Source organism: Pseudorasbora parva, chromosome 15 (assembly GCF_024679245.1).
Source record: "Pseudorasbora parva isolate DD20220531a chromosome 15, ASM2467924v1, whole genome shotgun sequence".
Taxonomy (NCBI): Eukaryota; Metazoa; Chordata; class Actinopteri; order Cypriniformes; family Gobionidae; genus Pseudorasbora; species Pseudorasbora parva.
The window spans coordinates 6,990,546-7,017,529 of record NC_090186.1 but is presented as its reverse complement, the minus strand read 5'-3'; the positions used below and the strand labels follow the sequence as shown (position 1 = coordinate 7,017,529).

General features: G+C 37.8%; 1 protein-coding gene across 5 annotated transcripts in view; it reads left to right on the top strand.

The window, feature by feature from the left end:
* Positions 1-26,984, top strand: part of palld (palladin, cytoskeletal associated protein) — a 105,454-nt gene that overhangs the window by 44,077 nt on the left and 34,393 nt on the right. For 4 of the 5 annotated variants that reach the window (XM_067416912.1, XM_067416910.1, XM_067416908.1 and 1 more), the window contains 9 exons: positions 1,560-1,735; positions 4,789-4,855; positions 7,408-7,525; positions 8,862-8,930; positions 9,728-9,869; positions 13,904-13,927; positions 15,021-15,140; positions 17,204-17,564; positions 20,921-20,956. In XM_067416912.1, the coding sequence (XP_067273013.1) occupies positions 1,560-1,735; positions 4,789-4,855; positions 7,408-7,525; positions 8,862-8,930; positions 9,728-9,869; positions 13,904-13,927; positions 15,021-15,140; positions 17,204-17,564; positions 20,921-20,956 (1,113 nt within the window). The remainder of the gene's footprint in view (positions 1-1,559; positions 1,736-4,788; positions 4,856-7,407; positions 7,526-8,861; positions 8,931-9,727; positions 9,870-13,903; positions 13,928-15,020; positions 15,141-17,203; positions 17,565-20,920; positions 20,957-26,984) is intronic. The other variant, XM_067416909.1, reaches the window with a different exon arrangement.

Genomic DNA, 26,984 nt, shown 5'->3' with positions numbered 1-26,984 from the left:
AAAAGGAAGCCTTATGTTAACAGTGTCCAGAAGCGCCGTCGACTTCTCTGGGCTCGGAGGCATCTGGGATCGACCATCACACAGTGGAAATGTGTACTGTGGTCAGATGAATCAGTATTTCAGGTATTTTTTGGGAGGAATGGACGCCGTGTGCTCCGGACCAAAGAAGAAAAGGATCATCCAGACTGGTACCAGCAACAAGTCCAAAAGCCAGGGTCTGTCATGGTATGGGGTTGTGTCAGTGCCCTTGGCAAAGGTAACTTGCACTTCTGTGAAGGCACCATTAATGCTGAAAAGTACATAGAGATTTTGGAGCATAATATGCTGCCTTCAAGAAGATATCTTTTCCAGGGACGTACATGCATATTTCAACAAGACAATGCAAAACCACATTCTGCACACATTACAAAGTCCTGGCTGCGGAGGAAGAGGGTACGGGTACTTGACTGGCCTGCCTGCAGTCCCGACCGGTCTCCAATAGAGAATGTGTGGCGCACGAAGACCCCGTACTGTTGCCCACCTTAAGACTTGTTTGCAGGAAGAATGGGACAAAATTACACCTGAAACACTTCATCACTTGGTGTCTTCAGTCCCTAAACGTCTTTTAAGTGTTGTGAAAAGGAATGGCAACATTACAAAGTGGTAAATGCTTTACTGTCCCAACTTTTTTTGAAATGTGTTGCAGGTCTGAATGACAGGAAAGGATGCATATTTACAAATGACATGAAGTTGACCAGACAAAACATGAAATATTTTGTGTTCATATTGTCTGCAATGAAATACAAGTCAAAGTAATTTTAGAAATCACTTCTTTTTTATTTTATTTGCACATTCCATACTGTCCCAACTTTTTCTGATTTTGGGTTGTAAAAACGGCCTGATGATTTCCTTGTTCTATGAAGTCCCTCCTTCAGAAAGACGAAACGAGTTCTGATTGGGCCAGCACTTCCCGTGTTGTGATTGGACAGCAGCTTAGCGCACTTTGCCCGGAAAGGTCCCACCTCTTACCATAACGGGGAGATGCAAGCGCTGAATGCGCGCTCTTCTCCATGTGGGAGAGCAAAAAGACCACGCCCCCTTTTTTGCGTGTTCATGTGGGCGGAGGGTTAGTCAACAAACGGTTCTAGTGACGGCATTACATCCCTGCATTTCCTGCTGTAGTCCAAACCGGCCGTTCGCTGTAGGTTTTGAAAGGGAACTTCTGTTAAATAAAATATCTCGCTTGGCATTGAACTTTGAGCTTTATAATTTTACAGGTATTATTTATGCTCTAACAGCAACATTACACACTAACTAAAGTTTGAAAGATGGAATCATGAAGAACGGGACCTTTAAGGTTGAACCGCTGAAGTCACATGGAGTATTTTAAGGTTCAGAAACCTCTTGGATTTCATCAAAAAAAATATTAATTCGTGTTCCAATGAAGAACGAAGTCTTACGGATTTGGACATGACAGAATAAAATTTTCATTTTTGGGTGAACTAATCCTTTAATTGGACAATATTATAGCTCTGTAATTGGCCACACCCTTTGACTGACATGCTCTCCTCTCTGCGCAGGTGGTTCTGTGAGGGGCGGGAGCTGCACCACTGCCCTGATATTCAGATCTGTCGTGATGGTGACCTGCACACTCTGGTGATAACCGAAGCATTTGAAGACGACACCGGCAGGTACACCTGCGTAGCTTCCAACGCACTGGGAGCAGACAACACCTCTGCAGAGGTTTATATTGAAGGTGAGCTCCCAGTTACATGCAGAAATCCTTTTCTTGATCAGTAGGCCTAATATAATAATCCTTTAATCAATCACATCCGTTGTGTGTGCGTACATGTGCGTGCGTGTGTGTGTGTGTGTGTGTGTGTGTGTGTGTGTGTGTGTGTGTGTGTTTTAAGCATAAGACTAGGTAGATTTAAAGTCAGAATTTACTCACCCTCAAGTTGTTTCAAACCTGAATTAATTTAGAAAGAAGATATTTTGAAGAATGTTGGTAACTAAACACTTGATGGACCCCATTGACAAAAAAATACAATGGATCTCAATGGCGTCCATCAAATATTTAGTTACCAACATTCTTAAAAACATCTTCTTTTGTGTTCAGCAGAAGAAAGAAATACAGGTTTGCAACAACTTGAGGGTGTAAATGATGAAATTATTTTTTAGTTTTGGGTGAACTATCCTTTTGTTGCTTCAATTTGTCAACTTTTTAAATTCAAATGAAAACAAAAATAATGTTTGTAACACTTTATTTTAGGGTTAGTTTCTCGATATTAACTAGTTGCTTATCAGCATGCATATTACTAGAATAATAGCTGTTTATTAGTATTTATAAAGCGCATATTAATGCCTTGTTCTACATCCTTAATCCGACAAAATACCAAAACTTAAATGCTACGAAAACTACCTTGTTAACTATAAATAAGCATTTTGCTATAATTACTTGCTATACCACAAAGTAATTACATTTTACAAGTTAAATGATGATTATTATGGTGTGATCACATTAGCAGAATTTTGAGGTAATTGTGTGTGACTTCTGTGTCAAAATCTAGGTCTGGAGCCATGCCACAGTATGTGTGCATGTTTGTCCTCACATGGTCTTTAACCCTTTGACCTCAGACCTCAGCTAACCGGCCCTGACTATCTAATAGCCCCTAATTCACCCTGTGCCATAAATTTACTATTACTACACCCAAAGCACACAGAAGGCTGTTTGGGTATGAACTGACCATAAATAATAGCCCTGGCTTCAAACTCAAAGTTTGTCTTTGAAGGCCAATAATACATTAAGAATTTACAGCTCACACAGAAGCCAAGCAGCTTTCTGTTGGTCGACGCGGTTAATTTCTGTGACCAAATCTGCATAGGGAACTTTTTCTGCCTTACACAAAACTCCCTGTTCTCATAATTTCTTATTGAAATGACTGTATTTTGCTAATGCAGTTTCACAGAACAGAGGTACTCTGTCACCTTCATTTATATAGTGATTCATACAATACAGATTGTTTCAAAGCAGCTTTACAAACAAGAAAATGATTCATTGATACAAACAGAATTCAATTCTGCTGTAAAGCAGCTCTAAAAAGACAAAATTGTCATTATTCAGTTGAAGTAAGTTCAGTGCTGATTCTGTTTGGTTCATTAAATGTGTACATTTCATCAATTATGGAATGAGTTTGATTTAGCTAGAAGGTCTGGAGAAAACATGCACTGTAAAAATGTTTTTATTTTATTTTGTTATTCAATATATTATTTTGTTCATCCAATGAATATCAGGTCATGTTTTTTTTTAACAACTAAAAAAAGCCAACCTGAAAAAATGTATGCCACGCCGGTGTTTTTTGACCGTTTTAGCCAGACACAGTGGTCATTTCAATGTCCAGCACCAAGTTGTTTAAAAATGAATGCACTTGCACCTATCTGTTTGCCCATGGTCTGAATATGACGTGTGTTCAGCCGCATTGTTAGCACGTTGCTATATTGAGGCAACTGAAAAAGATGCGTCATTGACCAACAAACCCCACCAACACTCTGCTTATTACACACAGGGACGTGCAGCAGCACAAAACATATTTATTACATAAATAATACAAAATAAAGGATTTCTCTCTGGAGAAGTGTTCAGTCTTTCCTCCATGTAAGTAGCTAATCCGCCATTGCACGAGCACAGCACGCTTTTAAAGAGAATGGGACATGAGATTTTGATTTTTTTTACGTTACGCCCAGAACACACTCATTACTCATTAAGACGTACAACCCTTTTGGGCCATGCGCCTGCAGCGTCGATCGCTTTTTCCGTCGTTAAACTAGCAAAACTGGATTTGGACACGCCCTAAGTGCACCTGTGCCATGTGCTTCAGACCATGCGCTCAGATCGTTAAAATATGGCTCTAAAACTTCTTGTCAAAGCAACTTAGCATTTAGCAATGCAAGCAGCTACAATCCGTGTTTTTTTCATCTGCATGTTTAATTTTCAAAGTTAACTACACAACATGAACATCATTTGCCTCTTAAAACTAGAGGCACACTGTTTACCCATCTCACCCGCGCAAATAAGTTGCAAACGTTGCAATGAGAAGCACATATACCTCAGCACACAAATCTCAAACATAAAGATGATACAATTGTTCAGTAAGAATATGAACTCTGAACCACATGACAGCTAAATAACAGTGACATCAGCAGCAGCAACATAACTCAAGCCAGTTAATCCAAAGCAATAATCATTTTGATTTAATAATTACATCTTTTTTTTTTCAAGCTGCAGTGCATGCTGGGAACTTATTTAGTTGTGGAGTTCATACTAAAGTACAATTATTGATCATCACCATGTTTGAGATTTGTGTGCTGAGGTATATGTTCTTCTCTTTGCAACGTATTTGCCCTTAAAAAGTTAACTCAGCTATATGACAAGGTGCCTTTCCTTTTTTTTTTAGATAGCTCAACTTTATTATACATTTTTTTACAGTGCAGTGATGTCATCATCCAGTGCCATGCAATAGTGTCAGTGCAGTCAAATCAATAATATTGCTGAATATTAAGCGTTCCTAGCTAAAGAGGCGACAGTGGCAAGGAACCCAAACTCCACCGGTGGCAGAAATAGAGAACAAAAAGTCTTGGGAAAAACCAGTCAAAGGGACCAGTGGAACATTATGTGGTTTGATCACAAGTCAGATTGTGGATTACCATCATTCAGTAAGAGGAAAGGCAACCTGCAGATCATGTTACAGACCATGAATTGCAATCATTTTTCCTTTCTTTCTCACTTATAACTTTCTTCTCTCTATGAAGGTGCTTCCTCCTCGGACTCAGAAGGTGAAGGATCCGTGTCGAAGTCTAGATCTGGAGCCATGCCACAGTATGTGTGTTTCAGCATGTTCTTCCTTGCATGACCTTTAACCCTTTGACTCAGGCCTCAGCTGACAGCTTAACTGGCCCTGGATATGCATTATCTAATAGCCTCTAATTCACCCAGTGCCATGAAGGTTCATATTACTTCACCGCAAAGAACACGGTAGGTTCTTTGGGTACGAACTGATCTTAAATAAAAGCCAAGGCTGTTAAAGTTCCAATAATTCATCAATCAAGAATTTAAGATTCGTGTTACCTTATTTCTTTGTGACATTGCTTGAACTCTCTTCATTCACCTGTGAACTCATCTGCTCATTTCTCTTCCTGTCCTCTTTGCCTCTGCTGGCCTCTCAGTCTTCCCCTTCTGTTTACACAAATTATTAAGCGCTTGGCTCTGCTTCCCTCTGACATCATCACAGCCATTTGGGATCACACTCTCATTGGCTCCAAAGTCATTTATAAGGTGCAAACTGCATAGTGAAAATTCATACAGTGTGGAGTGGATATTAATTCACTGTTTGTGCGAGTTAGTGCGTGTTAGAGAGCAATTATACTGTTAACTTTTCTTAGCCTATTACATTCTATATTTGCTGTTGGAAACCTAATGTTTTGAAAGTAAGGCTGACACTGTTATATTTTAAATAAACCTGTAAAGGCCCATTCGAGGTGGATATAGCTTTACTTAATGTGTTGAAATAGGATATCATTTTTATTTTCAGTCTGCCCATAGGCAACAGAAGGACTAAGGGCCCTATCATACACAATACACGACGCCAGGCACGACGCAAGTGTTTTTTGCTAGTTTCAGCCCGACGCAGTTATCATGTTCATGTCATCATTTTAAATAACAAATGCATTTGCGATCTGTTCACCCACGGTGCTGGTCTGAAAACGAGGGGTGTTCAGGCGCATTGTTGGCGCATTGCTTTTTTGAGGAACTGAAATCGACTGCGCCATTGACCAACAAAAACCTTCTTTAAAGTATTTTTTGCAGTATTATTTGTGTTATTTAAAGGGTGCGTTAGTAATATGCGTCAATAGGAAGGTAGACAACACGTACCCTCTGCTTATTACACACAGGGATGTGCAGCAGCCCACAAAAACATTTTTATATAAAAAATAAAAGGATTCTTCTTCAGTCTTCCATTCAGGAAGGAAATTCCATAGCGAATCAGCCATAGCACGAGCGCAGCTGGCTTTTAAAGGGAAGGGGAGATGAGACTCTGATTGGTTTATTGCACATTACGCCTAAAACACACCCATGACTCATTAGGGACAACCCTTTTGGACCATGCGCTGGGCACGGAAAAAATATTTCCCGTCGTTAAACTAGCAAAAGTGGATTTGGACACGCCCTGAGGGCACCTGCACCACACGCTTTAGATCATGCGCTCAGATCGTTAAAGCTGCAGTCCGTAACTTTTTGCACTCTAGCGGTTAATAAACAGAACTGCATGCGTCTTGTGGAAGAACATTTTAGCCGGAGCTATTTCTCTCTGTTTATGTCTATGGCGAATCACGCAGGGACTGTGCTCCTCCGCAGCAGTTCCGCAGTCGGGCCTGAAATAGTCCCAATATAAACACTTATTATAAGTGTACCATAATGATTCAGAGTAAGACAAAAACACGGTTTGGAAATTGGATTCATGTTGTACATTCTCATTATATAATTTTTGTAAATCTTGAACACACAAAAAAGTTACAGACAGCAGCTTAAAAATTGGGCTCTGGTACTAAGACAAGTACAGTAAAGTGAGCACATCAGTCCTGCATTGGCCCCTGTCAGGTTTTGCATACCTAATATAAAGGTCTATATATATATATATATAAACTAATAAACTATATAAAAAAAGTGTATTATTATTATTAGAAGTAGACATCTTTCCACCAGCACCAGGGTTATTTAAGTATCATTAAAATACTATTATGTTTTTTTAATTTTTTTCTACTTTTTCATTTTAGTTAAAATTGTGACTTTTTTAGTAGGTTTTGTTTTTAATTATTTCTATATATTGATTATTCATCTGTATTTAAATCGTTTTAGTTATTTCAGTACATCAGCATTTAGTACATCATTGAGCTCGATGAAAATGAGAAATGTTTCCTTGGCAAGTAGTTGAAATAAAATACATTTAAGTTATTTATATTTTATTTATACTTTATTTAACTGTTATTTTATGGTTTTAGTTTTACTTACCTATAATAACCCTCACCAGCACGGAAACCAATTCTGACCACTGATCTATTCTGAGACAAATACAACCCAGCTGTTTGAGTATTTTTGCCCAAATTTACGAGTACCTCCTCAACTGGGTCACTTACAATGAGAAGAATTTTCAATAGACTGTGATGGAGCAAAAAGATTGATTTGCTTGTCATAGCTTAAATCGTCCGGGATGACTCAAAACATTGCAAGATGTAAGAGGTGTATAACATTTTTGACCTGTTCTTTACCTATGTCTAAGTGTTCTCTTAAATTGTGACTTTGTTTAGTATTGCTGATGTGTTCTCTCAGGTCTGAATGAGGTTTGCTTTAGTGTTGCTGATATGTTCTCTCAGGGCACAGAGGAAAACTAGTTCAGTTTCCTTGACGATTCACACATCATCACCAAAGAGCCCAGACAGCCAACCTCATCGCTCCGCGCTAGTCCAGCCTCTTTCTTCTACACCACAGAGAGTAAGAAACACACACACACACACACACACACACACACACACACACACACACACACACACACACACACACACACACACACACACACACACACACACACACACACACACACACGTTGGTCTATGTGGTTTACAGGGACTCTCCATAGGCGTAATGGTTTTTATACTGTACAAACCGTATTTTCTATCCCCTTAAACTGCCCCTGCCCCTAAACCTACCCATCACAGGAAACATTCTGCATTTTTACTTTCTCAAAAAAACATAATTTAGTATGTTTTTAAGGCCATTTGAATTATGAGGACATTTGATATGTCCTCATAAACCACCTTTATAGTGTAATACCAGTGTAATACCCATGTAGTTATACAAATTTGTGTCCTCATAAACCACATAAACAGGCTCACACACACACACACACACACACACACACACACACACACACACACACACACACACACACACACACACACACACACACACACACACACACACACACACACACACACACACACACACACACACACACACAGACATCTGGTTCACTATGTTTGGGGGACTCTCTGTAATGGTTTTTATACTGTACAAACTGTATATTCTCTCCCCTTACACTAACCCTGCCCCTAAACTAGGGGTACACAAAACTTTCTACATCGTTACATTTTCAAAAAAAAAAACTAATTCTGTGTGATTTATAAGCTTGTATCCTCATGGGGACCTCAATTTAGGTCCCCACAGTGACATGAGTCCCCATGAGTCCGTTTGCATTCAGGTTAAAGTCCCCACCAGGATAAAAACTTAAACACACACACACCTAATTTTTGCTCTGAATCTGTTATGAAGTGCTGAAGGTTCCATTGTCCTGAACTCGATAATCTTTTTAAAGTTTTTTTTGTTGTTGGTTTAAATTCCTGAAATAAGGACTGTGGTTAACACAAGCTCAAGATGTTTTCATGTTTTTAGTCTACAATTATGAAAATATGTTTCTAGCAAGTGGTTATGGAGGGTGTCAGGGACATTAAAAGTCATCACATCATTTGTCAGATTTAGCTAACTTCAGTGAAACTTTCAGTGACTGCTATGACAGAGACATGCACATGCACAAATATGTCTGGAAGACTCATCAGGAATGACAACAGCAGATGGACTCATAAAAAAAAAAAATCACACTCTGGAAAGATCCATCACAACCACACTTATTCTCTCTCTCTCAATTAAATTAAATTCAATTGTGCTTTTTTTTTCTCTCTCTCTCTCTCTCTCTCCCTCTCCCTCTCTCTCTCTCTCTCTCCCTCTCTCTCTCTCTCCCTCTCCCTCTCCTCTCTCGTCTCTCCTCTCTCAGGTCCAGAGTCCAGTTTCCTCACTTTATGCCGGTGATGCTCTTGTTAAAGCGCCCCCTAGCTTTACTAAGGTAATGACATAGCCACACACACACACACACACACACACACACACACACACACACACACACACACACACACACACACACACACACACACACACACACACACACACACAAAATTATTCCAGGCCTCTTCTCTCTCACTTTGTGTGTGTGTGTGTGTTATTTGTCATGTGACTCAGTGCTGTGAACAGGCCTAGGCAGAGCTTCAGGCTTCAATGCCAAATGCTATGTTTTCTCAATGTACAAAATCATTTTTTACCTTCTTAAAGATAAAAGTTTGTTTTTTAGACCCCCATCATCCATCTTTCTTCTGAGAGACTTTAATCTTCCTAATGAGAGGATGTGCCTTTTTATAATACATGGTTTTGTATCATCATCATAGTCCTAAACAAACAGGCACACAAATTAAATAGCTGGATTATATACCCCTACTTCTTGTCTTGACCTTTAAATAAACCTATAATATGTCACGTGTAACCACAAGCATGCTACACACACACTAAGCTTCAAAGTGAATGAACACACAACAGAAAGCAACTCTCTCTCACACACACACGTATAAACAAACTACTCTACTTTGCCCTTTTTACTTTTATGGGTTGTTGACAGCTTCTTTCCTATGCCTGTTATGTCTTCACCCTGAAAGAGTATGCACTTGAGGTGCTGAAGAAAGAGCAGAATTAGTGGTTGTACGCCTTTTCATCTGTCGCTTCAGTTTTTCCATTCATCTGTCTGTTCTCTTTCCCTTTGTTTACCTCTCAGTTTGTATTCCCAGTGTTTATGGTGGTTCTCTCGTTCTGTAGATGTTGCAGGACGCGCAGGCGTCTGAAGGTCAGGTGGTGGTTCTGGAGTGCCGGGTGAGAGGTAGTCTTCCTCTGCGGGTCCAGTGGTTTCGAGAGGGCCAGGAGATCAAGGACTCCCCTGACTTCCGCATCCTGCAAAAGAGTAAGAGGAACTACTCAGGCAACAATTTAAAGGGTCATTCAGTAGTTGCTATTCGTTGGCATCGCTATTCTTTGTGTAATTAAAGAACACACCACAGTGGTGTCGTCTACATAGATGAGCATGAGGCGACTCTGTGTCTTATGTAAATGAAAATGAAACTGTGAGTTTTAGAGAGCTGTCTACAACCAATGTACTACCCAAAAAGAAACAATTTGGGCATCACTACTATTTTCTCAGTCATTCATTTGGTAACACTTAATAATACGGGTGCACTAATATGCATTAGTTTATGCTTAACTAATGCACAGTTAATCATGAGTTAATGTATGGCTCATGAAGAGCTAAATCATTTATTACTGCATCAGCAACTAATGAACATTCCTTATGATTGATAGATTAAGTAATATATACATTGTTATTAGTTAAATGTGTCATAATGTATTAATTCCCTAATAACATTATTTGGGCTGTCAAAATATACATTTGTGTTTACATAATATATGTGTGTGTACTGTGTATAATCATTATGTATATTTGAATACACACACACACATACATGTATATATTTAGGAAAAACGCTTAACTATTTTATATATAAATATAAACAAAAATCTTAAATATATACAGCTCTGGAAAAAATTAAGAGACCACTTAACATTGAGAAATCAGTGGTCTCTTGATTTTTTTCAGAGCTGTACATGCATGTGTGTGAAATTATATATACATAATATTTTTTTAATACAATAATATTTATGCACAGTACAGTACACACACATATTATGTAAACACAAACTTTTATTTTGGATGTGATTAATTGCGGTTAATCATTTGACAGCACAACCTATTATATTAACTAATATTGTAAATTCATATGTTAATTACCACAGTGGTCAAAGCCATGTACTTTAACTTCCAGTTGTCTGCTTTAATTAATCATTAGCTAATAGGCGCATGACTATTAACTAATTGCTAAGTAATTTGTAATTGTGGTTTTGGGTTTTGAGTCCATTTTGAATTAGTTAACATCCATGTGCCTCAACAAGTAAAGTCATAACATAATGATACCTTTGCAAATCATTAGCTAATTGTTGAAAATGCTAGTTGAAATGCCTGGCTTTGACCCATTGTGGGAATTAGCACATGAATTTACAATGTTAGTTATTAGTAATGTTATCAGGGAATTAACACATGCTGACACATTTATTTAAAATATGACTTAATCTATTTATAATATAGAATTTTCATCAGTTGCTGATGCAGTAATCATTAATAAATGGTTTATTCCTTCATGAGTCATACATTAACTTGTGATTATCTATGCGTTAGTATTTAATGCAAATTAGTGCACCCATTTTGTAAAGTGTTACCATGAATTCTTTCCATCTTGTGTATGCCATACTGATGTTTATGCACGTTTTTCACGTGTCGGTAAAGCACGATAATAAATGTGTCTGATTTTCACTCTTTGCATCATCAAACAACACTATCCTACTAGTGTATCTACAGATGTGGCAACCAGTAACTATGTTGCTATCAAAAGTAACTTTTGCAAAAAAAATGTTCTTAAAGCACCGTTTTCATCCCATGTTTAAGAGAAAAAGAACTGTCACTTCCTGGAAACCTGCCGCAAAGTATTACTAATAAAATGTAAAGTTTCTGGAACTGGTGAGGCCACTGCAGGCCTTTTCCGTACATCATAAAAGACTTCAGAGCATGCAGATGAAACGCAATAGCAAACACTGTCATGTCATGCTATGCTCAGAGACAGATGCCTAATGTTTGGGAACGCAATCATGTGAGATCAGTTCTGGGAGGTAATTATACCAAATCATTTTAATGACAGACTTTGGCTCAGGCATTTCGGAGTGACTAAAAAAAAGCATTTGAGATTATTTGCAATGAGATTGGTCTGCTGGTTAGGCCAGTTATCCAATCATATGTGATTTTAAAAGTGTTTCCTTCGTAGTTTATGTGCATGGCTGAATCTGAAATGGCCCCCATACCCTCAAGTAGGGCATTATTTGAGGGGACAGCCAGAGTAGCAGAGGTGGAAAGAGTAACAAAATATTCTACTCAAGTAAAAGTACTGTTACTTCAATGAAATTTTACTTAAGTACAAGTAAAATTACTGGTCTAGTAAAAGTACTCAAGTAAAAGTAAAAAGTAGCTCATTTAAAATGTACTCAGAGTAAAAGTTACTTAGTTACTTTTTTAACAGTGGGGGTGGGGGACTCTACCCTGTAGGGTTGTGATAGAATGAGATTTTCACGATATGACAACTATCTCAGAAAACATCAATTAAACATTTACTGTACCTATTATTAAATGATGGTTATTATCACTTGTTAAAATGATGTTAAATGAATGAAGAAGATTGGTCTTTTTTTTATTTGGTTGAACAAATGCTTTATTATAACAAACTTAAAACCATTTGTTTATTTTGTTTATCAAAATTTCAATAAAACATGTCTAATAAACTAAATTCAATAAATTATTATGAATTAGATTAACAACTTATTTTTTATCATTAATTCGTAAAAATGTTTAAGAATAATGTCCATATGTAGTAGACGGAGCAGCTCATTCACAGAGAGAGAACAAGCAGATCATATATTCATATAGCATTCAATGTGTAACGAGTAGAAATATAGTGTGGCCCCTTTAAGAGCTGCGCGCGCTCCCTGAAAACGAGTTCTGCATCTTGTGTATGTGCGCACTGAGTTTTGAGCTCCCATGTGTGGGGATTATTCTCTGTTTTTCTGTTGCTAACAGTCAGTTATTTTGTTTTATTAAGTAATGCTGTGGACGGAAATGGAGTTTGTGATGAGAGTTCAGCGGGAAATAAAGCGCGATCTGTTTGACGTCAATCGCCTCCGTGTTTGCATCCACTCCAGATATATTAAGTGAGCTATCCGCATTTTTCACCCGGACACAAGCGTTACAAATGTTGTGCTTTAATGTTCACAGACCATGTCGCGATTTGATTTATTTCTAAGGCCTACAGCTCTACATTCGAGTTTTTAGTTCATCCACCAGTTTGCGTGGTGTATTACACCAAATCTACGTTATAATGTAAAGTTAATGTTCATGACTGGATTCCGGGATTCCCTCTGCGTCACAGAAATCAATCGGCCTAAGTTATAAACATACCTTTATTTGCACAGAGGGATGTGTGCCCGAACATGTTCTATGTGTTTCTTCGTTTGCATCCACATTTTGTGCAAATTTGATATCCTCCAGGACAACACCACATTATTTTTTTCTATATCCAAAGTATTTCCATACTAGCCAGGAGTTCACGACGGCGTTTTGCTTTCACCTGGGTCTGCGTCACTGACGTCTGTCTTGTTCGTCTCCATCTGATATTTGCGCGCATGTTCTCTCCCGCGCCCCGCGCCGTCTATTCAATATTAGTCATTTCCGGATCGCGGTCTTTTTCCTCCTCTCTTTGCATTAATGATTTATTTTTACTCAGTAACGGATGTGGTTTAAAATGTAGCGAAGTACAATACTTTGATCAAAATGTACTTAAGTAAAAGTAAAATTACAGATTTTTAAAACTACTTAAAAAAGTAGAAGTACACAGAAAAACTACTCAATTACAGTAACGCGAGTAAATGTAATTCGTTACTTTCCACCTCTGCAGAGTAGTGGTGACCTAAACCATAGTGGACATTATCGAGTGCACTCATTTCATCCCACATTTGACTGCAATAACGAGTGTGCAGACGATGGACACTCAACAGCTGTTTGAATTCACTCACTCGTTTTCAATCATTCACCCAAAATCGCACCTTAAACCCTCATTAACTATTCCCTATGTTAGTCTACTTATATAGTTCACTTGTCGGAGTGAATGAAAACGAGTGAGTGATATTAGGCACCCGTTGAGTGTACATCGTACAATTAATAAATGTTGTCAGAATGTTTCTTTTTTGAGTAACTTTTACCTCTGGTTATCGGTGCACTGGTATGTAGTGATTTGTTGTGGTGTTTGTTTTTCTTTCTTAATTCCCATATCCCTCTTTCATCAGAGCCAAGGTCAGCAGCAGAACCCGGTGAGTGTTTTTTATTTACTCCTGCTTCCAGTTTCCACTCTTTCCACTCTTTCATAAAACACTTTCCTTCAGATTCATGTTTACATATGGATTTAGCAAGATGACAAGTCTCTCTTTAGCCTGTCAGACAGCTCTATGTGTATGACATGACATTGTCACTATGCAATATGGCCTAAATAATGTGAAAATCTCTGAATAACAGACCAAATAAACGGCTAGCGGCAAATGTATGTTAACAGCTGGGCTGTAACCTCCTATGTGTCACATAATTCATCTGTACACGACTATGGCTCACCTTCTTGCACTAAGAGTAATAACTCTCACTTCTATCTTTGGGTGTGTCTCAATATGCTCACTAGTTTAGTAGGAAATGCACTGCCAAAGGGGGAGTCATTCATATCTAGACCTGTCTCATTCAAAAGCTTTCTCCATAGAAATTCCCAGATTGCATAAAACTCTACGAATATTGCCACTCAATACACTTACCAGAAATTTTGTAAAAAAGGGAAGTGAGCACCATTATTTCATAATGGAAAATGTAAGATAAACAAATGAATGATAGGAATGAGTGTCATACATTGTTGTGTTTGACAAATACCATCTGCATTTTAATATGAGCCCCGTAAACCTTTAATAATGTTGTGGGTAATTGAGTCGTCAGTGTCCCAGTGTGTAGGGGTCACGGCTCTTGCTATCTCCCAAAGTAGTATTCTGAATCACCTCATAGGAAACAAGGAAAAGGAATGAGACACACGTGTCTGCGAGAGCAGACTTCTCTCTGCTATTGAATCACCTCTGTAACCATCAATTACCTGTCTACATTCACCACACCTGTCTGTCTAATTTTCTATCACCTGTCTACATCCTTTCCTCCTTACATGCAATATTTATGTGATTCTCACGTTCCTGGAGATAGCATTGTTTGGCTGCAGTAGATTGTGTTGTGAAACTGGCCAGTTACAGTAGCTTGGAACTGTTGTTAAATTCATTATAATGATATAATCTTATGTGCATATCACCATGTAATTTATTAAGTCCATTTCTAATCTGGTATTGCATTTGTTCTTGATGGCTCCTGTGATTGGTCTTGCAGAGGAAATCTGCACGCTGGTAATTGCAGAGGCGTTCCCTGAAGACGGAGGTTCAATCTGCTGCACTGCAACCAACCAATACGGCTCAGTTAACAGCACTGCACAGCTCACTGTCACACCAGGTGCGTTTAAAAACTGTCTACAATAACTATATCTGAGATCAAAGTTCATGGCCATGGAAATATTTAAGTATTATTGGGGTAGAAGGAGGTTTAAGTTCAACCCCCAGGAGTCGGCTGTCACGCTAGATTAACTTTTTTTCTTTTCATTGCCAAAGAGACTCAACTAACATGTACATGTAAAAAAAAACAGTGATCAAACAGTCATATATAAAAAATATGACTAAAACACGGGGAACACATTCACTATTAAATACAACTTTTGCCTCAATAAACTCCCAATAAACTCAATAAATTAATAATTTACTAATTTACTGCTTATTAAAAGTTAGTTAGGTAGTTTTTGTAGCGTTTTAATGTAAGGAAACAGCCAATATCCTGGTGATATGCATCATAATAAGCAACTAGTTAATAGTGAGAATTAAACCCTAAAATAAAGTGTTTTTCAAATATCTATATTAAATTAAATCTATACACTACCGTTCAAAAGTTTGGGGTCAGTAAAAATTGAGTTGTCTTGTGTTCACAAAGGCTGCATTTATTTTAGCAGTACAGTAAGTAATACAATCAACAGTAATATTGGTAAATGTTATTACAATTTTACAAAACTAATAATAATATTTTATTATTGTGATAAATTAACTGAATTTTCTGTCTTCAGTGTCACATGATCATGCAGAAATTATTCTCATATGCTATGTTCAATAAACATTTCTTATCATTATCAATGTCAAAATGAGTTGTGCTGCTTAATAGTTTTGTGTAAATTGAGTTTTAAAAATTGTGATGATGAATATAAAAACAGCATTTATTTGAAGTGCTACTTTTTTTTACTGTCACATTTGATTAATTTAATGCATCATTGCTGCTGAATAAAATTATAAATATCAAAACAACCAAATCTTACTGACCCTTTGAACAGTAGTTTCTGTGTGTGTGTCTGTGCGTATGTGTGCATATACATTAATAAAGAAAGAATATTTGTAAAATAAAGACTTGATATACATCTAAGTTTGTAAGCATAAATCACAAATTATTTAAACAAAATTTGGTGATGTTTACATCATAAGAGTTTAGCACAACATGAATGTCTCCTGTTTATGCCCTGTGTCAAGTATTCCTTTGTTTGAGTGTATTACATGTGACATGGGTTGAAAAGAGACCAAGGGATAAACCTCTGAAAACAAATACAATTAACCAAAGTAAACAGCCACTTAATAGTTTCAACATTACAGCAACCTCTCATGTTTAGCAGTACATTTAGGTGATGTAACACAGGATTTGTAATGACAATGTATTTACAAAGCAGTAACAAAAAATACCCTCTCCAAAAAAGGCATAGCATCTCCATCAGTGATCGTCTGATGACATTTTATGGGGCCCACTGTGGTACATCTTGAAATTTGTCAATTGCATGAGGTCAACCACTCACATCCTGTCTACATCACTCCAAGAGTGTGGGGTGAGGAGAGAGGATCCAGTGTGTGCTGATATCTGTGTGTGTGTGTGTGTGTGTGTGTGTGTGTGTGTGTGTGTGTGTGTGTGTGTGTGTGTGTGTGTGTGTGTGTGTGTGTGTGTGTGTGTGTGTGTGTGTGTGTGTGTGTGTCACATGGCAAAGGCAGGCGAGGATGAATGTTTATACAATGTGATGGAGTGGGTGTACTCATATTTCCAGGAGTCCTCAAGCCCCAAGTTTACCACAAGGCCTTTTAAGTAAATCTGAGACAAACTCGGCCAGATTTAATGTCTGATAAAGGTTTACATTTTATCTGTGGATTAACTGCTGATCCAGGATTATACATAAGTTATTATAGGGTTTTTGTCCCACTGTAGGTGTGTTGGTGTTTTGCAATGAGCATTAAAGCATTGTCAAAACTGTTGTTACAGTAAAAAAATTTAAACTGATTTCACTGGTTACTCAGACCATATTATTTCCTTACTTATTCCACAGAAGTGGATTGTAATGTGGGCCAACTAGATTTCGTCACTCACTTAAGAGGAAAAAAAAACTGTTCTCACCCTATATTGAAGGTCTAAGTAAGTCCTCTGTTATCTTGGATCTGTAGTTGCAGAAGAGTTGCCCAGCAACGGTGTATCCGGTGACGAAAGCGTGTTTAAGGACAACCAATCATTCCCGCCTCCACCTCCTCCACCCACTGAGATTAGTTTGTTGGAAGTCCCACCCAAAACCCCACCGAGTGCTGAGGCCTTCCAGATCAATGAGCTGGACATCTGGCCCAGCATCACTGCACTGCCTGTTCAGGTCTCCACAGATAAAGAGCCTCCTGAAAGTCTACCCAACAGACCTCTACAAAATGGCCAGACCTTAAACAAGCCACTAGATGAGAATCTACCGTCAGCGGCTCCACCTCCATCACCTTCAGCGGTTAAGGCTCCACCTCTTCCCACCAAACCCAAACCTAAACTGTGAGTACTGCAGCTGAATCTTGTGCATCATCACAGAATCTGATTTTACCAAGTACAACATGTTCCTGGATCAACATCTTTGTTGACTTTGGAAACAAATTTCATTCAGCCGATTTGAGGGATTGAAGATTTGACATTTACAGTTTATATCAAGTTTAGGCTTACAACCAGTGTTAGGTGCTTCTACATCAGCGTTATTCACAGATAATTTCCCTCTGATTTTAGAAGTTAAGGGTAGGATTAGATTTAGGGTAGGCGAATGAAGTTTTCAGACAGGACCGCATCTAACCCGGTAAAATCAGCCCCATTAAGTAAACTGAACTTATTTCTTCTCTTTAACTCCAATTGTCATGACAAGCTTTGGATTATACGTTTTTAAAAATTATACTTCAAACATCCATTATCTTTGATTATTTGTAAATTGAAACAAAGGTTATTTTTAAGTTGAGTTTACTCGTGTTCAGTTGAGTTTACTCTCGTTTTTTAAGGCGGTAAATGAACTTTTCCGCCAAAATTACAATTTGTCTCAGCAATTTTTTCGCCCCAGACCTATAGCTGTCTGTGTTTCCATCATGGTGTAAAGTGCCGTGAAGACTAGTCCGGAGATGAAGAACTGCGCGCAACTATTCTTTTTTGAACTCCAATGTTGATTTGAATAGCATACAACTCTTACCGCACACACTGCGGTAGACTTTTAAAAATGGTGGTTGAAATTAAATGCTGCGTAAACTCAACCAATCAGAATGTTATGCGCTCAAGTCCTACCCCCCAAAATTCCTGAACTTTGAAAAAGTACTACCCCGTGAGCAAGGACTTTCTGAGGGGGACATTTTTACCCGGTAATTCATTTAGATCCGAAACAAGTCTCTAGTTTGTGGGGAAAGTTACTGTGGTGGAAAATATGTTAGTGTTTTATTTATGAAGTCATTGAATTTTTATTATGTTCAGCAAGTACTTTTTGCAGTTAAACTCATTTAAAATGTACAGTGTTTTCCAGGGACTCATCCTGCACTGATTTTCATCCTAAAACTAAAATGTCCCTCCCACTAATACATTTATGCTGAGTAAATGAGTAAAAGGGAAGTACTTGATAAAGAACACTGCTGTTCAAAAGTCTTATAGACCCTAAACTTTTGAATGGTAGTGTACAGTCTGCAGTCGGTAAGAATGCAGGTGTGTAGTATGAATAAGATCTGCCATTGTTATGTGACTGTAAGATTTTAGTAGCCTGACGTGGTCATACTCAATTCTAGTCTGAATATGAGTCTGAAACTGCTCCATTGGGCTGTGATTATGGGGCGTGTTTCCACCGAACCAGGAAAGACATCAATTGAACTAATTAACCCTTTAATACATTATACTTTACATAAAATAGACTCAGATTCTGATCAATCTAAAGTGGCAATGTTTCTGTGGTGATTTACTACCCCAGCTGCCTGGATGTATGTCAGTAGGTGGTTTAATGGGAAAGCCCCACTTAGAGAACAAATGCATTCCGTCCCTTTATCACCATGTCAGAGGCCGGGCATTGCTGCGTGCCATAAATCACTGGGAGATGTGTGCGGTATGTGTTTGCATATGTGTCAGCAGTTGTGCTATGACTCCAGCCAGATTTCAGAAGGATCTTTTGTATTAGATGTATCTTATACTGCGCTCTTTTTTAAATTATCATTTATCATTGGTTATAGCGAGCACTGATCTGACAGTGGATTTTGGTGTAATGTTCAATGCCTCAAGGTTGTTGGCTGTAGATTACTCAGCGGGTGCAATTTGACTCTCACTTGCACTGTTCCAGTTTTCAAAGACAACATCACTAAATTTAGGGTCAAGATAAGGTTAAGTACACTGCCCAAGGGCACAACATTAGCATGCAGGGCAAGCCAGTACTTACATGCCAGTGACCATCCCTGTTATACTGGCCCTAACTCATGTAGTATGTACAGAAATCCAGACTGTGACTAAAATCACAAATGCAGGAAATAAACATTTGTAACAGTTATTTACAATCTAGGATAACACTGTGTCTCTCATTAGATGAGCGCAGCACGAACAGAACACAGGCCTTGATGTCCAATTCATGCAGTTCATCATTTTATAGTCCAAATATGTAATTTTTTTCCACTTCTGCTCGTGCGTATGTGGGAAAATGCAAAGCTTTTTTATCATATTAGATACATTTGAGTGTGTTGAATGTTATGTTATAATGCTAGTTCGTTCACTCGGCGGCTACTATGAGACATTTGTTCACACTGCAGTAAACTAGATCGATATTAGGCATGGTAAAACATGGTACTCACTAATACTAGTACCATGTACTAGTATGAGTACTAATGAGTACATTGGTATTGTATAACAATGATTTCTATGGATTTAAACATTCTTAGAAACATTTATGATAATGTAAGTACACAAGTCAGCAAAATATATAAGAATGTTCTGGTGGTTTTGGGATATTTGTGCCTTTAATGGACTTCGTGTTGTTAAAAACAAAGAATTGAATATATTTTCTTTCTCCGCTCAAATTAATGTGATAAAGTTAGGTCAAAAGTAATCTAAAAGTAGTTAGATTACATTACCTTAAATATGTAATGTAATGGATTACATTACTAACTACATTTTTTGTCATGTAATTTATAATCAGTAACAGACTACACTAGTAATATAACCAGCACTACATATTCTAAAACAACAAATATTTTACAAAAACAGTATCGGTCATTGTTTAAAATAGTGAGGTCCAGTTGTAATGATGTAAACTGTGTATGACATGTTGCAACCACAAGCAACATAACGTTTACCATATTAATCAATAACTTTAGTTTACAGGAAAGTAAAAGAGCATACATGAGCTTTTTTCTGGCTATGATCAAAGGATAAAAATATGAACTGCAGCAACATAAAGGAAAAGTGTCTCAGAGGGAGGGCTTCTTTGTTTATTCTAGGCAGAGTCAGAGTTATATAAATGTAGTTCAGCTCCGTAATCTTGTCTGGATTGTGTGTAGCATTGAAATATTTTTTTGTGTGTGTGAATGACATTATAGGCTCTTGTGGTCATACCTGCAGGACTGAAAAAGACTTTGCCTCCATGGTTATTGGCTGATTTCTATTTAATGCAGATGCCTTGTCTTCTTTACAACCTTGGAATAGTAGCATGTGTGTTTAGTGGGTGGATGTTGGGAAGAAAGAAAAGAAAAAAGTCAATTGTGTGCGTTCTTGTTAGTGCATACACACTAAATAATGCAAATGACAAGCTTTGAATTGTGTACATGCTGTACACGTACAGGCTAACATTTAGTCCTTGTGGTTTTATTTGTGTCTTTTCTCCATACATCTCCCCATCCGTTCTGTGATTCCAGATCAAATGAGCAAGCAGACGACCTCTCAAACGAAAGGTAAAACAAAGAATAGGTTGATGCAACCTGAGTGTGAATAACGCATATGTGCGTGGGTTTGACGGGCATGTGTTATAGCTATGAAAGGAATATTGTTTCAAGTTGTGGACGAAGTCCAAGCTGAGGTTTAAATGGCATGCCGTTTGGCAAAACCCTGATTTTGCTTGAGCTTCTGCAAATTATTGCCTTAAAAAGCTGCTTCCCCAAAAGATTTTCCACTGTAACGTCACAAATCAACCGCGAGGAACAATGCAACAGGGGAGCAGATAATGAGACCCTCCTCCCCCATCAAAAACAACTGCTCTCTCCCCAGCATTAGTCACTTCTTCATGTCATTTGGTTGTAAAAACAGGAATTTCATAATTGTATAATTACCCAGAGGTCATTTCTACATGCTGTGTGGCATGTTATCGTCCCTCAGCATCCTCCGGGTACAAACAGACCTGAACCTTGCCTTGTGACCCTCCAAACACGTTTACACATTCCAGCTGATTTCCTCTGGATATTCCCATACTTGTCGTTCACATTAGTGCGTTGAATTGAATGATGAAGTGGGGATTTAAGACCAGGTTGAAGCTGCAGACATTTATCTTTTACAGGTCCCCTGTGATATGAGTTCTCCTTTAGTTCAACTTTATTTCAGCGTTACGGTGATTTATCAATTACATCTGTGATTATGTTGTTTGCCGAAATGCCGTAAAGCAATTAGAGGACGAGTGGAAAATATGAGTTTGCAGCTCTAGTCGTGTTCTTTGGGTGAACTAGGGTTATAAACGTCACCTGGTCTCAGGTTTCAGCGACAGGCCTTGGACATTATTATAACAGTAATGCTTTGATATGATGCATGTCATATAAACTGAAATATAAAATCAATCTGATGCTGTCTACTAAAAAGCTTTATTTTGAAGCAGTAGTTTGATTTGCTTGCAAATATGTTGTTCTCAACCATTTCTCCCTTCATATATCTTGTCCATCTTGAATGAACACCCAAAAATGAACAATCTGTCACAAATTCCTCACCCTCATGTCGTTCCAAAACTAAATACATTTTTTATGTTCAACACAAAAGGTACATTTTAGAAACATATTCCAGCTACTCTTTTCCATATCATGAAAATAAATGAGGACTAGGTATGTATTATGATGAAAATGATCAAGTGGTAGATGACTCATGAACTATATTACGAGTCTTCTGAAGACTTACAAAACCTTTGTGTGATGAATAAAAGTTAATCAAAGAGTTCATGAGAGAAGTATGTTTGATCAATGAATCGTTTGTGACATCACAAAACCTTAGTGGATGTGTTTAAAGTCCCCCTATAGTCAATTATTCTGTCCCTTAAAACTCATCTTTGATCACCAACATGACATATTTAAACATTTTTCCTGTGAAAACAATGATTCATACCTTAAAATGGCTTGAATGTAACTCTAACACTTGCTTCATGAATATGATAATTATCCCTGCCTCCACTCACTCACACCAGCTCAGAAATACAGTCACCAACTTAAGGAGGTAAACGCTGCACCAAACTCTTTACAACATCGGACACATAAAGGTAATTAATATGATTAACATTTTGCTTGACTACATTATCAAACAGCTAATAATGTGTTGCTAATGTTACACAAACCATGTTAACGTTCGCCATCTCAGTCTGCCTTCTGAACATCAGCTTCCTTAGAAACGCTTTAACAGCAGCAGAGAAAGGCATAATAGTTCATCATAGCATCACAATATGCATCGTAAGCAATTCAACCGCTGGTAAATGTACACAATTTTTCATATCAACAGAAAAATATAGGACAACCTGGCTTCTCTTGAGACTCCCCTGATTCACAGCAGTTAATGATATGCTAAAGCCCGCCCACACGTTGACATGATTGGATACAAGGTAGTTTTTTAACGTCTTTTTCAAACCGTGTAGATTTCAAACCGTGTTTTTCAGTCTTTGGTTCACTGCATGTTTGAGGACTGCTGACTTATGTCTTAAAGCATATTAAAACACCACATATAAAAACATTAAAAACGTATTTTACCTTAGGGGGACTTTAAAAGACATATAGCACATAAGCTACCCCTTTTATGATTTTTATGGTGATTTTGCAACATTTTTGAAGCTTGAATACTCCAGTTCACATTCATTGTGAACGCATATAAATAAATTCTTCTTTTGTGTTACATGGAAGAAATAAAGTCATACAGGTTTGGAACATCATGAGGATAAGTTTATGATGACAGAAGTTTCATGTTTGAGTGAACTGTCCTTTTCATTTTTCTTTTCTTTTCATTTTTCACTTTCAGCCAAATTTTAGGACATTCGGTGCCAGATTTAATGCAAGACTCACATAAAGACACTCACTCAGCTTACATTCATACAAACTATTTCAACTTACATTGGGTGGGGCATTACATGTGCTTGTTCATTGTTTCTAACCAAGTGTTGAGTGAACATCCTTGGACGTTTAACATCACCTTTGCACTATGTAGTTTGAGTAACATGTTCAAATCTCTTCACACTTGATCCCTTGATCGCTCTCCCTGCCACTGACGCTACACCCTGCGGCGATACACGACATACAGGAAAGCAGGCGGTGTGTTTTGACAGACATTGGTGACAGCAGGAGGGCCCTTGTGATATAGGCAGGGCCCAATGTCCTTCAGCACAGGAAGGGACAGAGAGATAGGCTGAAAAAGAGGAAGGTGTGAACAGGGTGTTTGGTGGGCGTCCATCTGCAGCAGAACAAGAGGAAAGGCTTTGTGGGTTCGTTTTGAGGTGAATATGGCATATAAAATTAAGCTTATAATGAAGGCATATTACTCAGTTTGTGACATTTATCTGAGCAAGTGAATCCCTTTTACAGCAAAGTTTTATTTTCAGAGGAGCATCTGTGCACCTCTGATTTATGATCTTGTTGGGCTGAAATCACAGGGGTTTTATGGGAACATGCTTCACAGTGTGTAAAGTCCATACCACACTGAAATGATAACACCTGGAGCTTGTAAAGAATCACACGGACAGAAAGTGAGAAGACTGTCTGCATTATGCTCTAGGGTATACTTGCTGTCGCATATGAACATTTTCTGTATATATTTGTGTCTGATAAATGAAAGATACGCAGCAGGTGGTGTCTGATATCAGCTGTAGGTTGATGAATGTGTGTGCTAAGGTAGTGAGACATTTCGCAAAGCCCCTTTGAATTAAAGCTGGATTATAATAGTTGTGTGAGAGACTTCTGAAAACCTTGTGCTTGAAGCATATTTTCTCCACTGGATCAAATTTACGTTAATTCTTCCTTCATGAGAACACAGGGTGTGTTTTCGTAAATGTACTGTCTGTTTAGTTTTGGATCCTTTCTTGGCATCAGCACAGTAGTGATTATGTGATACACCACCAATATCTGAAGATTTTTGAGAAGTAAACAAACACTGAAAGTACCATTTGGCGAAGACTATATACCACCAGGCGAGACATGACTGAAGAAAAAAAAGTTGATTGGTGTAAACCCAAATAAGTTGGCAAAACTCAAACTTTTTTAGTTAATTAGTTAAGAAAACACTATATAACACTTCATTTTAGCATTCACTCTCCTTTTCAAATGCCACGGGTAAAGCATGCTGGAAAAAAAATCCCAGTCCTGTTTCTGTAAAACTTAAGTTCGTCTAAATTAAAATAAATAATTTCATAAAACTCAAAATAATGAAGCAGTTCAGTTTACTTAAAGTATATCAGTTCTGTGAACTTGAAAGTAAAAGAAAGTGCTACATACTCATAAAAGTTCATTTGACTGAACTAATTAGTTTAATTTAAATTTGTCCTACTCAAACCAATTAATTACGTTGAGCATTAGGTTTAAGTTTTTTTTTTTTTTAAGTAATGAATACTTTTATTCAGAGAGCACACATTAAATTGATCAAAAGTTAGACAAAAGACTTTTACATTGTTACAAAAAACAATCCATTTAAAAAAATGCTGTTTTTTTTAAACTTTGAACTTAAACTTATTGAAGAATCCTAAAAAATATATCACAGTTTCCACAAAACTATTAAGCAGCATAAATCAGCATATAAGACACTAAAGCCTGTAGTAATGATGCTGAAAATTCAGCTTTGCCATCACAGGAATAAATTAAAATATGTATATATAAAATAGAACAACACAATTTCAATAGGTTTTACTTTATTTTTACATTTATGTTTGTTATAAATTTTATTTTTTACTGTATTTAAACATTTGTATTAAAAATCTTACTGGCCATAAACTTTTGAACAGTAGTTTATAAATGAATAAACATTATTATTCAACTATATGTTATCATTCATTTTAAATAAATGACTTTTTAATAGCCAGTGATCACAATGCAATACTATTTATTAATTTATTTATTTTAAGATGCGTTTAAAATTCACTTAAATATCTGAGGTAAAACAGCATGATGCTTTTCTTAAAAGAAATTACTGTTTAGCTTTTTCTTCAAGATATTATTCTTTCATATTAATCTTATGAGATTTAGGATCAAAAATCTGTGACAGTGAATCCATATTTTGTCTATCTCGGTGTTTTAGTGACGCACAGAAGGGCGTATGAAGGGTGTGTTCACAGAGCTGAGGGGAACAGCAGACCCTTTAACAATCTTTCAGGACCTAAAAGGTGTTGTATCCTCCCAGAGCCACACCAGAGACAGAAAGTCAGACAAAAATCCATCACTTCCTGAGCCAAAAGTATCAGAGCGATGTATAAATGCACCACTGGTTCAGGGGTGAGAGTCGGATCATGACCCGAGGAGCCAGGAATCCGCACCGATTCATCACATGTCTGAGACACACACACACACACACACACACACACACACACACACACACACACGTTTGAGACGGACAGACACACACACACACACACACACACACACACACACACACACACACACACACACACACACACACACACACACACACACACACACACACACACACACACAAGAAGTCTCTTTGAAGTGATTGATGCAATAATTTACCTCCTTACTCATTATGTGTTTATATTTAAACGATTACTCAACGTAAGATTCAGGATTTTGTGTTTATTCTGGATTGGTGGATCGCCGTGGTGGCAAAAGTAAATGAGAAAAAGAGAGACAGAGATAAAGAGCGAGACAGAAAGGATAACAGATGAGAAAGGAAGTCTTTAATCCTCGCTGAAGTGCTGTGTATTAATATATCCGTGCCGACTGCATTGCTGCCATACCGCACCGCCTGCCACAAACCTCTGTGAGCCACAGTGGGGTTGTTGTCATGGACACCAGAGACAACTTCAGCAAACTAAGGGTTGGTCTCGAACAATCCGGTCACATTTCATTGCGCTCTCTTATTCTTGACCACAACCACACTAGCTTTCTCTCAAACTCATGGGGTTTTTAGTTTCAGATGTTGTGCTTGAGTTTACAGTGCTGATGTGGTTATCGCGGTAGTGTGTCAGTTATATTCTGACCAATTTAGTTCCAATGAAGGAGGTGTAATATTCATATCCCATGTATGTATTTCGTCTCCCCGTTGCAGTCAGGTTCTCTGGGCTGCGTTTCTCAAAGGCATCGTGAGTGCCAATGGTTCTACTGTCTAGCTTACAATGCTTTTGAGAAACACAGCTCTGGTCAATTTTTCAGTTCAAATAGACATGGTAGTGAACACAGATAAAGCGTTAGCACTGGGGTGATGGTGTACGGGTGTAGTGTTTAAACCACGCCGTTATGCCCGGCATTGTGGTTAAATCCGTTGCGCGCTGGTCAGCCGTTTGCATTTCTGTCGTGTGACTCAGCGCTGTTTCTCAAAGCTGGTTTGTTTATGAGGTGTTGCTCGTAAAGACCCAAATGGTGTATTAACAATAATTTTCTTGCACAGGCGTTGCGTGTGGTTTAGAAGCACATCCAAAAGAAAACAAGCATATGGAGAGCCCTTCTACTGGAAAATTCAGTTTAAACACTACAAAAATGGTTTATTTCCTATCATTCTTGCACCTCTGCTGATAAATAGCGC